Source organism: Alosa pseudoharengus, unplaced genomic scaffold (genome assembly GCF_046254945.1).
Source record: "Alosa pseudoharengus isolate Yale_2024_CS ecotype anadromous, Long Island Sound unplaced genomic scaffold, YU_APseudo_1.1 YU_APseudo_1.1_scf_9, whole genome shotgun sequence".
Lineage (NCBI taxonomy): Eukaryota > Metazoa > Chordata > Actinopteri > Clupeiformes > Clupeidae > Alosa > Alosa pseudoharengus.
This window is the reverse complement of record NW_027468881.1, coordinates 23,689,415-23,703,015: the sequence shown is the minus strand read 5'-3', so window position 1 is coordinate 23,703,015 and position 13,601 is coordinate 23,689,415. Positions and strand designations below refer to the sequence as shown.

Below are 13,601 nucleotides of genomic sequence, written 5' to 3'. Positions count from 1 at the left end.
ACGTAGCTTTCTCTCTGGGAGAACACAGCCGGTCATTTGATATTTTTCCGCATGGGTATTTGTGGTTGTTGTTGGAAGAACGTGGCTTTATTCTTAATTCTAAGACTTCATTGCTTCTCTCGCACGCCCGGCCTGTTGGCTGTGGATAACCTGTTGCTTTTAAAGAGAGCAAATGCACATGGTTTAGTGTCTGAGCAATGTTTTCCCTTGAGTTATTTGTTTTTTTGTATTAGTTCAGGCTGTGAGAGGGCCATCCGTGGTTTGTCTGTTTGTTTGTACCTTATATTCTTTTGTTTGTTAATTTTGCCTACTGTTACTCAACTACCCATGCCTATGACACCTAGTGGTGTACTGTGTTGCCTATACTATTATAGATTATTTCCAAGACAAATTTATCTTAAGGTAGACAATAGAATCACATGGCAGGTCAAGGAAAGCATCAAGAAAAGCAGATTAAGAAAATATTAAGAAATCGTTTTTGACATAGGCAACAAGGGAGGAGGTGTTTTTACACTTTTCAGACACTCAAAGTTTGAAAACTATGGATATTGTTTTAGAACCAACAACCTTTCTACATTATCTGGGGGTTTGTGTGCAAAAAGTGGAATTAATTGTCATAAAATTAGAAGAAAATGTGAAAATCACTTTTCGGACTAGATATAATCGCTTTTAAAACATACAGAAAAAAACACTAAAGATGGATTGTGAAAATTTGAAGACAAAACAAATCTTGTTCCTTAGACTCTATATTAGCAAAATATGCAAAAAATCCATTCCAAATCCATTTTTACATGAAAATCCTGCGGGACCCTAGCCCGGTTAAAACCAGACCCTTCCAAACACAGCGTATTGTACTATTATAGCAATGCAATACAGCCTATTAGGCTTATAGAAAACACAGCCTTATTACATTCAACTTATTTATAACAAATTAGTCTATAATATACACAAGACTGTGCCACCCATTCCCAAGGAGGGTCATGCAATAAATTAATAAAATAAAATAGCGGGCAGCCGTGGCCTACAGGTTAGGGCTTTGGATTTGTAATCGGAGGGTTGCCGGTTCGAACCCTGACCCGTAGGAACGGCTGAAGTGCCTTTGAGCAAGGCACCTAACCCCTCACTGCTCCCCGAGCGCCGTTGTAGCAGGCAGCTCACTGCATCGGGATTAGTGTGTGCTTCACCTCACTGTGTGTTCACTGTGCGCTGAGTGTGTTTAACTAATTCACGGATTGGGATAAATGCAGAGACCAAATTTCCCTCACGGGATCAAAAGAGTATATATACTTACTTACTACTTAATTTACATTTAGTGACTGCACACCCATTGACCTGTAGATGTGAAAAGGATGGACTCTCACTCTCACTCACACACTCACACTCACACAATCTTGGCCGGGGCAAGTGCAGGATCGGGAGTGAGGTTTAGGGGGGGTGAGTGTAACAGAAGGGTAAAGAAGGACAACCATCAGTGCAGCACTCCACCAATCAGGCCATAATGGTAGTATAGAGTGGCCAGATGGAAGCCAGTTTTTGCCAGGAGTTTTCCAAAAAGCACCTGAACGACTCTCAGACCATGAGAAGTAAAATCATCTGATGAAATGAAGACTGTTTGGCCACAATTCCCAATAGTGAGTGTGGAAAAAACCAAGCACTGAGCTGCACTGATGGTTGTTCTTCTTTACGCTTCTCTCATCTTCTCAAAGGAACTGTGTATCTTATTCATAGTGACCATTGGGTCCTTAGTTACCTGTCTGACCAAGGCCCTTTATCCCAGACTACTCAGTTTGGCTGAGCAGTCAGATCTAGGAAGACTGTTGGTTGTTCCAAACTTTTCCATTTGAGAATGATGGAGGCTACCGTGCCATTGGGCACTTCCAATGCTGCAGACATTTTCTTGTACCCTTCCCCAGATCTGTGTCTTCACACAACCCTGTCTTACAGGTCTACGGGCAATTCTCTCGACCCTTGTGGCTTGGTTTTCACTCTGACATACACCATCAACCGTGAGAACTTATATAAAGAGATGTTCGCCTCTCCTACTAATGTCCAGTGAATTAATTTAGGCACAGGTGGACTCCAATTAAGTTGTAGAAGCATCTCAAGGACCATTGATAGAAGTAGGATGCACCAGAGCTCAATTGCAAGCGTCATAACAAAGTCTTCAGTCTTTTATTTTTTTATAAATTTACTAAACACTCCAAACACCTGCTTTTCGTAGAGTGTTGGAGTATTGCGTGTAGACTGATGAGAAAAAAAATAAATTGAATCAATTTTAAGATGAATTTGAAACATAACATAATGTGGAAAACTTGATGGGTCTGAAAACTTTCCGGTTGCATTGACCCAGATGTTGGAATTACATACTAAGCAACAAGACTAGTATGTGTGTTGGTGTGTCTGTGAATGTGTGTTATTGTGTGAGTAAGAGAGTGTGTGTGTGTGTGTGTAAGTGTGTGTGTGTGTGTCTGTGTGTGTCTGTGTGTGTGTGGGTGTGTGTCCATGTAAGCGTGCACTGATGTCTGTTCAGCCATTTTCTTTCAGTAATCCCTAAACACTGTAGCAGGACAGAATAATACCTGCAACAAGACAGGTGAAACTGAGCAACACCTATACAGGTAAACTAAACACTGGTCGTCAGCAAAACCACAGTATGACTCATAGTCTGTGTTTGAAGAGGCTTGTGGCTTGGAGAATCTTGCTTGTCAACCATACTTGCAAAAAGGGGCTAACAAGTGGAAACGAGAATACAGAGAACTCCACGGTAAGTAGCTATTCCCACGTCTAGAGTAGTCATTACATGTTTAGCTGATAATGTTGCTTCAGCTCCTGTTTTAAGTCCTTGACAATCTCTGCAGTTCTACTGCCTTTTTATTTGTCACTATGCTTACATCGAATTATGAAGAGGAGAGTCTACTGAAAAATTGAAAAGGTTATTTGGATAAAAGCCACAGTCTATTCTGGTTTGGTTAATCAAATTTTTAGAGAGGTCCGAGAGGTTCTATCAACTGTTTGTTGACAGACAACTTGTGATAACAGAAATGAGCTGGCTTTAAATACATTTAAATTAAATATGCTGGCTTTCTTCCTGTCTATGGAATAGAAATATTGAAATGATCTGTGCTACACAAATGTATATGACATTATTCCTTCTGGGTTACAGAGTGGGGAAGTCAGCTACCAGCTGACTGATATAAATGTATAAAGCTTTTAGGATTCTCCTATGACAAAAAAACTGAAGAATATAAAACATAATATTGTAACAGAAATAAACAATGCACTTTTTTCAGTACTTTTCATGTGTACGGTGTTCTATTCTTCCCATTGGTGTATTTCCCATTTTTTCTCCAATTGAAGCCAGGCGGCATTCCCCTTCTGAGGAAGCTGTGCTATGCAGTGGGGGGCATCCCCTACCAGATCACCAACATTGCCATCGGCTTCTGCCTGCAGGTTTTCCTTCTGGACGTGGTCAGGGTGAGTTTGGACGCACACACATCACAGGGTTCCCACAGGTCATGGAATTTCTGGAATATCATGACATTTTAGAAAGTCTAATCCAGACATGAAATATCAGGGAATTTTGTTGTAGCAGTTTACTTGCTAAAATACATTGTGTATATGCTTATTAGCTTCACTGTAACAATTCCCAATTTTGTTTTCAATGCCCTTTTATTAATCTCCCGCTCTAAAAAAAGAAAAAAGATTCTTGAATGCAATGGTGATCTGAAATCATTTTATCATATTGTTCTATTCATTATATAGAAAGTCATGGTAATTCAGTTTTTTCTCCTTCAGCTATGACAGTCTCTTGTTTCTGTAGTGTGAATGTGAGGGTCATAGGTTTGGGGCCTGAATATAGACATCGTTGTAAATGATAAAAATAAATGTCCGAATGTGTAACCTGATAGACCGTGGAAGTAGGCTATGTGTGTGTTCTAACCCAGATGGAGGCTTCTTTTGTGTCCCTGATTCTGTTCCTGAGCCGGGCTTGGGATGCCATCACTGACCCCCTGGTGGGGTACCTGGTCAGCAGGACTGCCCACACACCCATCGGAAAGCTGCTGCCATGGTGGGTGAGGAAGAACAGGTTATGAATGGGATACATGAGGTTAAAAACCACTTAGATTTCTAAATCAACTTTCATCAGTAATGTTATCATGGATTGAGGTGTCCAATGTTTCCATGTCTAACCATTTCATTTTCAATGGAATCTAATTTTCTGAATTTTTGTTTGTTTTTTCTGTGGTAAGAAAAAAATTCAGAGCTTAGTATATCTCACTTTGCCAACTGCTAACTTCTGGTTATTCTCCACGACTCAGTTTTGGCATCCTTTTTTGTTTTGTTTCGTATTGTTTGGGGTTTTGTCATTCCAGGATGGCAATCTCCACTCCTCTTGGGATCCTCTCCTATGTCCTGCTGTGGCTAGTCCCCGGGGATACAGCATCTCTGGCCGTCACTCTCCCCTGGTACCTCTTCACCAGCTGTCTGTTTGAGACTTTCATGAGTGTGAGTTCCTGTGTGTGTGTATGTTTGGGGCAGTTGTAGCCTACTGGTTAGCACTTCCGACCTGTAACTGGAGGGTTGCCGGTTCGAACCCCGACCAGTAGGCACGGCTGAAGTGCCCTTGAGCAAGGCACCTAACCCCTCACTGCTCCCCGAGCACCGCTGTTGATGCAGGCAGCTCACTGCGCCGGGATTAGTGTGTGCTTCACCTCACTGTGTGTACACTGTGTGCTGTGTGTGTTTCACTAATTCACGGATTGGGATAAATGCAGAGACCAAATTTTCCTCACGGGATTAAAAGAGTATATATACTTATACTTATACTACTTATGTGTGTGTGTATGTGTGTGTGTGTGTGTTTGTGTGTGTGTGTGTGCGCGTGCATTCGTGTATGTGTGTGTGCGTGCGTGTTTGTGTGTGTGTGTCTTTGTGTGCATGCGTGTGTGTCTGTGTGCATGCGAGTGTGGTTGTGTGCGTGCGTGCGTGCGTGCGTGCGTGCGTGCGTGCGTGCGTGCGTGCGTGCGTGCGTGGGTGCGTGTGTGTGTGTGTGAAGCAGCATGTGAAACAGGTAGATCAGTACCACTGCATGTGGACCAGATGTGGACCAGACAAAGTTTTAATTAGCTAAATGCATCCTATTAATCAAATTCATGCCCTGCTCGAGGTGAATATAGAACAAATGCCAGTAAAGCAAATCTCTTCGTACTCTCTTCATTTTGTTTACTTGCACACTTGCATCTCTTTGATGTGTTTGTGACAGGTTTGTTTGATTTCTTATTTGACCAAGAAAACAAAGACATAGTGATATATACATGTAGCGTAATATATGGACTTTTGTCTTGTGTTTGACAGATGGAACCTATTGGTCAAATACAAATACTCTAATAGTCAACATTTTGCATTGTCATGAATAATTTGGGGCTTAACTGTAGCTTCCTTCAGGCTCTTTGCTAAAGCATGACATTAGTGCCTCATTCGCCTTATTCAGGCGGCGGCCATTGTAAACCAAGGAGGCTACAGTGTACACAAGGAGGCTACAGGGTACACAAACCACAGGATTGTTGTGTTCTATGCGTTCGCCAGTAGGTGGCGAAAATGCATTAATGATATAGTCAGTGTACCCTGTAGCCTCGTTTTGGTTTACACAATGGCCGCCACGTGAATAAGGCGAATTTCAGGACATCTACTCAAACACGCACCTCTCCAGCCATGTTAGCCTTCATCATGTCTACATCCTCTCGCAGTGTTACCACGTCCCGTACACCTCCCTCAACATGTTCCTGGGCGGACACCAGACTGACAGAGACTCGGCCACTGCCTACAGTAAGAGGTCCTTCCTGCCCAGTGATCTCCCTATCAGTAGTAGTATCCCCACTTCATCACTAAACGCTTCTCTCAGCCATGAATATTTAAACGAGCTCTTCTCTAGAGCTGAAGCCTTAGTCTTGGGCTACTGCACTGTTTTTAGTGTTCTCTGGGGGGTTTCTTTTGAGAAGAGCTGCTGACTTTATGTCTGCACTGCAGTTTTGTGCCTAATCTGATAGTTTGTGATGCTCTTTACCTTCCCACATCACCTTCTCTTTATCCCCCTTTCATCTCCTTTCTTCCCTCCATCTGTCTCTCTCTTGCTCATTCTCTCTCTCTCTCTTGCTCATTCTCTCTCTCTCGCCTCCTCTCCCTCTCTCCTCTTCCTCCGTGTCTCTGATAGGGATGTGTTTGGAGATGCTTGCCATGTTGTTCAGCTCAGTGGTGCAGGGGCAGGTCATGAGGGTGTTTTACACCGAGAGAGACCACGTCTGCCTGGACAAGGGAGTCCAGACCCTTCAGCACGCGCACAGCACTCTGGCTCCTGTTCACCCTGCTCTCCCAAACACGGTGAACAATCGTTTTGTTTTTTACATTCCCTTCATTAGGTTGACATTTGTCTTTTCACTTATCTGGTTGATAAAGATTAAATATGTTTGACCCTGATGGAAGTTTGGACACTACAACAATATTGGTGTACAGTTTGACTAATATGGTTTATTTCTTTCATGCATTTCCTCTCAAACACACACACCTTGTGTAAATGCATACATACTGTACACATTTTTACATACACATATCATTTCCACTGAGCCCCTCCAGCAGGTCCTCAGCTGGCAGTAGCAATGAATTTGAAGAAGCAGAGTTTATTTCCTTCATTTTCTGCATGCTTTCAGTTTGCGTATGAGACGAGTTGATGTAAAAAATGTGATGATATGATGATCTTTTTAGATAGATAGATAGATAGATAGATAGATACTTTATTGATCCCCAGGGGAAATTCAAGGTCTCAGCAGCATACATACAACACAAACACATTCTTTAACAGCAGAAACAGTAATTAAAGTATATAATATAAAAACACAACTAAGCAATAAGGACAGTAGAAGATAAAGAATATGCTAAATATACTAAAATACAAATTATACTAACTAACACTTAATACAATATATAAAAATATACTAAAATACAAATTACAAAAATACAAATTAAACTAACTAACACTTAATCTAAATCAATTCTAAAAAACAGTATCCACATAGTGGTGATTAATCAATCAGAGGCGCTTGCAATGACTGAGGCAGGGACTGAGCCTGTGATTCTCTGTGCATAGTAAGGTATGGTAAGGTGCTCTAGTGCTCTGTGTGAATGAGTGTCATGGTGGTAGTGCAATGGTGATAGTGGTCATGGTGATAGTGCAAATGAGTAAGTCCAACAGTGCAACAGTGCAGAAGTAAAGTAAAGTCTATATATCTATATACTTAACTATTTAAGAAAAAGTATAAGTGTGGCCACAGTTCGGCTGTGGCATGGAGGGGGGGGGGGTTATGCATATGTGCTAATGTGCTAATATAGCACGCAAACAGTGAGGCATAAAGACAGTGGTACAAGTGGCTACTGGACAGACAGTACCAAACATGGAGGGGGTGAAGAGGCAGACAGACTATGCAGAAAAGTCTATCTCTCCTCTTCCCTTAAGTGAGGCATTGAACAGTTCAATGGCCCTAGGGACAAATGACTTTCTCAGTCTGTCCGTTGTGCAAGGCAGTGAGCGAAGTCTCCAGCTGATCAGGCTCTTCTGCTTAACAATAGTGCTGTGGAGTGGGTGACACTCATTGTCCAAGATGTTGATCAGTTTGTTCAGGGTCCTTTTGTCTGATAGTGAAGTGATGCACTCCAGTTCAGCTCCCACTACAGAGCCAGCTTTCCTTACCAGCCTGTCAATTCGCACCGCTTCCTTCTTCCTTGTGCTTCCTCCCCAACACGCTACTGCATAGAAGAGGACGCTGGCAACAACAGACTGGTAGAACATCCTGAGGAGCTTGCTGCAAACATTGAAGGACCGCAGCCTCCTCAGGAGCATTATGAAATGGCATTAACACGTATCAATTGTAAAGTCTTTTTCAATGCACAGTACTGATTTTATTCTGTAGAGATGGTTAGAGCAGAGACCTGCTCCTCTGCCTACAGTATAGTTGCCTGGCTACATAGCTTAGTGCTTGATGCCGAGAGGCAGTCTCAGGGGTATCTTATTGCCCTGTGATTAGCTGGGCTTTGTTCATGGGCATTTGAAAGGAGCTGGGTGTGTTTGGAAAGTGTTTGTGTGTGTGTGTGTGTGTGTGTGTGTGTGTGTGTGTGTGTGTGTGTGTGTGTGTGTGTGTGTGTGTGTGTTTTTGTGTGTGTGTGTGTGTGTGTGTTGGTTCAACAGAAGAAGGCCTTCATGATGTCTGCTATGGTCCTGGGAGGCATCTACTTCCTGTGTAGCCTGACTCTCTTCCTGGGAGTGAAAGAGCAGCATGGTGAGGCTCTGCTTTCCTAGGCGGGATTTAATTTATTTAATTACAATTATTTAATTATATAATTATTCTAAAGAACATTCCAATCTACTCAGGACCCAGCAAAGACAATATACCATATAAATGAAAGTATTTGAGGTGTCATCTCGCTCTGTTAATTACTTGCTAAGGTCTCACTCCAGCTCGTCTCCACGCTGAGGAGAAGACGCATCAGCCGTATTTCTCCAGTCTGAAGATGCTTGTGCAACACACCCCATACACACGCCTGGTGCTTGGTTTCCTCTTCTCCTCCCTTGCCTTCCAGGTCAACCATTTCTGACTTTGGCTGAAAGCTCAGGTCAATTGTAGGTTATTATGCAAGTGTGTTCATGCATAGTTCAAGGATGTGTAAGTGCATACCTGTGGGAATGTGTGTGTGTGTGTGTGTGTGTGTATTCGTGTGATGCGGGTGCATGTATGTGTGTGTTCGTGACTTCATGGTCATGTAGATGTGAATAAATTATGCAGTTTATAATAAACATAAGCCTTTCTCCTGAAAGACACATAAACATTATATAAGTTTTAGTAGGTCTGCATCAATATTAAATCTTAGAACTAGCCAATAAGTTTGTCTTCAAATATGCATGTGAACTTAAAGTGTAATTGAAAACGGGTTACATGTTTTCATATGTTTTTTTAAATACTCTCTCCATATCTAATGCACATCCTTGTTCCAGACTCAGGTCCTGCCCTTTGTTTATGTTTGTTCTGTATGTTCTAGATGTCCCTGGGGAATTTCGCCTTGTACTGCACACATGCCTCAGGTCTTGGACCCCAGTTCCAGTACATCATCCTTGTGCTGCTGGTAAGGCCCTGTAGACCACAGTTGCCAACTTTCAACGCTGACTTGACATACAATTGATTATGATTATACAGACATATAATTGATAGATTAAAACAGGGGTATTGTTGCTGTGAGATGCAGTGCAGTCAGTGGATATCTGACTCTGTGCGTGAGACACAACATATTAGCGCATGTCTCCAACCAAATGCGTGAGAGTTGGCAACCCCGGTAGAGAGCATCAGAGCCCACCAGCTCCACACACACACACACACACACACACACACGCACCACCAGTGTGAGTCAGACAGTGCTTCCTGTAAGCCTTCATTATGTCAGCCATGGAGCTATTTTAGATCCCTTTCTTTCTTTCTTTCTTTCTTTCTTTCTTTCTCAGCTCCGGTGCTGGGAGCCCGGACTCTGTGATGATACACGGGGCTCCTTTTTGGGCAATGTCGCTGAGCAATTGTGCCTTGTTGTCTCTCTTGTAGATATCACATCAGTAATTCCCACTGAGCTGGGAGTACCTGCAATGAATGGGCTGTATGTAACTGTGTCCTAAGGTTATACCAGCAGAGATTTGTCTTTACTGAGGAACTGTTCTGGTTTAAATGCACACCGTATGTATCTGTGTGCTCTTCCACAAGTTCTATAGAAAGGTGTTATAGCATTTAGAAATAATTGTTGTCTAATAATTAGTGTCATTGCAACATGCCTTTTATGAGTAAGATATGGAATGGTAGGGGGTGATATTCCACACCACCCACCCCATACACACACACACAGATATGCACTCAATTCTGTTTTCTACCAAAGGTCTGTACTATTTTGATAAGCAAAGGGCAACCGCTGTGTGTAGAACCTGCTCTGATGTCCCGTGCTTGTGTTATTTATGTGCCCCTCCCCCAGACCACCGCTGCCATCTCCGTACCTCTGTGGCAGGTGCTCCTGGTCAGGGTGGGGAAGAAGACGACGCTCTTTATTGGACTGCCGGTGAGCTCCCGCTTTGCTCTTACTGTGGATACCATCTGTCATCTCTGTATGTGTGTGTGTGTGCATGCGGGTGTGCTTGCGCGCGCGTGTGTGTGTTTGTGTGTGTGCGTGCGTGCGTGCATTTGTGAATCTATTTATTTAATTGTATGTCTGTGTTTGAGAGAGAGAGAGAGAGAGAGAGATGTTATCAATTCTAATACTTTTGTGTGTTGTGAGCGTCTCCTAGCCTCTCATGTTAAATATGTGTGTGTGTGTGTGTGTGTGTGTGTGTGTGTGTGTGTGTGTGTGTGTGTGTGTTTCTCCGCAGCTGTTCATCCCTGCTCTGATAGTGCTGGTGTCAGTGCCTAGTAACCTGGCTGTGTACATGGCCATGAGTGTGCTCAGTGGGAGCAGCCTTGCCACGCTGTTCCTGCTGACCTGGTCAGTCACCTCGGCCTTTACCTAATTCCATTACACACCATCAACATTAGTGCACTACTAATTCGATGAATGAATGAGCTGATCACGGCTCAGGTCCTTAATATCTATTATATTTCAGTTGAGTTCAGTTTAATTAATTTACTTTCATCATTTGACAGACACTTTCATCCAAAGTAAATTAAAGTTAAATGATGTTATTTATTGTCTCAATGACCATTATCTCAGTGCCATTTCCCACAGTTTGTACAGTGAGACATTAACTTCATTCACTAAGCATAACTTAGTACCCTGTGTGTGTGTGTGTGTGTGTGTGTGTGTGTGTGTGTGTGTGTGTGTGTGTGTGTGTGTGTGTGTGTGTGTGTGTGTTAGGTCCATGCTTCCAGATGTGATAGATGACTTCGCCCTGAAGAACCCCACCTGTAGGGAGATGGAGCCTCTGTTCTTCTCCTGCTACGTGTTCTGCAATAAGCTGGGCGGAGGTCTGTCCATAGGCTTCTCCACCATGGTCCTGCAGTGAGTCTCCACACACAAAAGACCTCTGAAGTTCGCCTACAAAAAGAACTCAAAAGCTGCCATCTCTGCCCTTTGATCATCTTATACGGGCAAAGATGGGAGCTTTAGGTCCTTTTTGTAAGTGAACTTCAGAGGTCTGTTCCTGGTGCACTTCCCTTCCTCTCCTCCAGGGGGCCTCAGCCCTATTCCTGGAGGCCTCTCACCTGCCCTAAAAACACATGACTTCTTTTCTGGTTCTGACTGAGTCTGCTGTTGGGCTGTTGGGCCATAAATAGTTTTGTTTCTCTTCAGCACAGCACTCAGTAGCTGCTAACCTTGACCAGAATCCTTCTCTTCTCACTCTCCGCATTGCTATTATACAATCTCTTTGAACTGTTTCCAAACATTGCTTGTGTCATCTCTCTCTCTCTCTCCCTACCTCCCTCCCTCCCTCTCTCTCTGTCTGTGAGTCACACACGCACACAGTCTCACATTCTTCCTCTCATTCTCTCACATTGCTGCTCGCACTTCTGTGCTTCTGCCCTGCAGCTTTGCAGGCTACAAGGCGGGCGCGTGTAGCCATGGCGATGGGGTGATAACAGCCCTGCGGGTGTTGTTTGCCCCCGTGCCTATTGGCCTGTTAGTGCTGGGTCTGGTCTTCTTTTACCTCTACCCCATCAATGAGACGCACCAGCGACTGAGCAGGACACCCAACGATCAGGAACGGGCAACGTGAGTGCTTCAGGCAGCATTCCAAATTCTCGTTCTCCATTCAGCACTTGGCATTCTAGATTTCCTTACTACATTCTGAACATTCTCTGTGTAACATCTGCACAGGTGCATGAGTATTGGCGATAGGCCTTTTTTACTGTGTTGGTGTGAGTGTGTTTGAGGTAGAAAAATAATCCCTCTGAGGTCATCATCGGTATTACCATTTCCCTCAGAAGGACACAGCAGTGGATTTATTTAGAGTTAGAGGATGTGCCAGCAGAAAGCGTTTTGGGTATGAGAGAGAATTGGCCAGAGCCTGTGGGAGAGAAAGATCGAAACAGAGAGAGTATGATAATGGTTTCTGTTTTTTGGCAGACTTGAAGCAGTCACCTGTTCCACTGAAGTGGACATTCAGAGCTTGACACAGAGTGTTTCACCAGGAGTGCCGCCTTTCACCTCTAGAGGTCAGAGGTCAAGTTCAAGGTCAGACTGTAGCCACATGCCTGGTCACATGACAAAAACACCCTCTCAGAACTCAAGACGAAGTTCCTCTTCTCACCGCGTGTCGAAACAACCCCAAATGGTATCTCCCAGCCCAAACCAGAGAAAGACCAGGACAAGGATTTCACAGCGCCACACCAGCGCTTCTAAACGCGAGTCACTTCAGCATCCAATCAGACTGAATTCAAACTTCATTTCCCATGAATCTCAGTGTGGTGACCTACAGCCAGTTTGGGCAAAGGTGACCTGGGTTTAGAAATATGCTTTCATGTGTTATCAGCACCACAGAAGAGGTTCTTTTCGCTCTAAATAAACAATCCATATTATTACACCAGTGTGCTGTGATGATCTTTACTTTTGAGGTTCTTTTCAACTTCGAGCTCAGCCACAATATCTCAGAGGATGCTATAATCAGCTATTATCTGCAATAAAGTTGATGAATCGCAATTCGTTAGCTACTATGTGTAAAGGTTCAGTCAAGCACATAATTAATCCCAGAGTAATCAAAACCAGCTAATACAACCCCCCCCCCCCCAAATGTTTAACCTAAAGTTACGCCATTGTTCAATGCAAACCTTTTTTAGATGTAAAGTACAATATGCACCTCCAGAAAAGCATCAGGTGTAGTGCTGGGTATTGGGTATGACAACACAATTTCATTAGCCTGGGTGAAGATGTCAGGATCCATAATGTCTCCGTTACCCCTAGCATCCAGATCCTGTTGGATTCAAATGAAATCGTAGCCTGGGTAAATCTAGACAAACATGTTAGCCAATTTGAATCTGCTCTGCAGCTCTGCCTGGAAAGGATGCCATTGACTCCCATTTCCGAACTTCCAAACTTCAATTGGTCAATTAAATTCATTAAACTCTTACAAAATAATTTTAATAGTGCAGCAAACACACCTTTCTTGTAAATTAAGGTTTTAGATGCAGTTGTTTACTCAATACCAAAGAAAATACATATTCCTGGGTGTTTGGGTATTCAGAAACGGAGGGGCTACAATTTAATTTCAATCCAACAGGATCTGGATGCTCGGGGAAACTCAGATATTATGAATCCTCACATCTTTCACAGCCTCACAGACAGCTCCAAATGGATCTTAGCTGAACACAAGCAGGCATAGTCATATTTCTGATGGGGGATCACCTGGGAATACCAGATGTTGAAAACCTACACCCCATTTGCGGCTTGATCTCCCTGAAACGATGAGGCGGATTATCATTTCGTTTTAACCAGGAGTGAGAGTCAAAGAGCTGAGAGAAAACAGAAAATCAAAGCGTATGCCTCTACCAATCAAGTCCCCACACACTCTCGCAGTATCTTCCCATGACATGTTC

At 43.2% G+C, this 13,601-nt stretch overlaps 1 protein-coding gene across 1 annotated transcript; it reads left to right on the top strand.

Annotated features, from left to right (window-relative positions):
* Window positions 1–2,639: 2,639 nt before the first annotated feature.
* Window positions 2,640–12,537, top strand: mfsd2al2 (major facilitator superfamily domain containing 2a-like 2). Its single transcript, XM_076276304.1, has 14 exons — window positions 2,640–2,764; window positions 3,358–3,474; window positions 3,945–4,069; window positions 4,374–4,506; window positions 5,748–5,826; window positions 6,212–6,378; window positions 8,237–8,327; window positions 8,507–8,628; window positions 9,085–9,168; window positions 10,054–10,137; window positions 10,445–10,557; window positions 10,927–11,070; window positions 11,599–11,781; window positions 12,136–12,537. Exons 1-14 carry the CDS (start codon window positions 2,654–2,656, stop codon window positions 12,515–12,517), a joined length of 1,935 nt encoding a protein of 644 aa, XP_076132419.1. The 5' UTR covers window positions 2,640–2,653; the 3' UTR covers window positions 12,518–12,537.
* The last annotated feature ends 1,064 nt before the right edge of the window (window positions 12,538–13,601 follow it).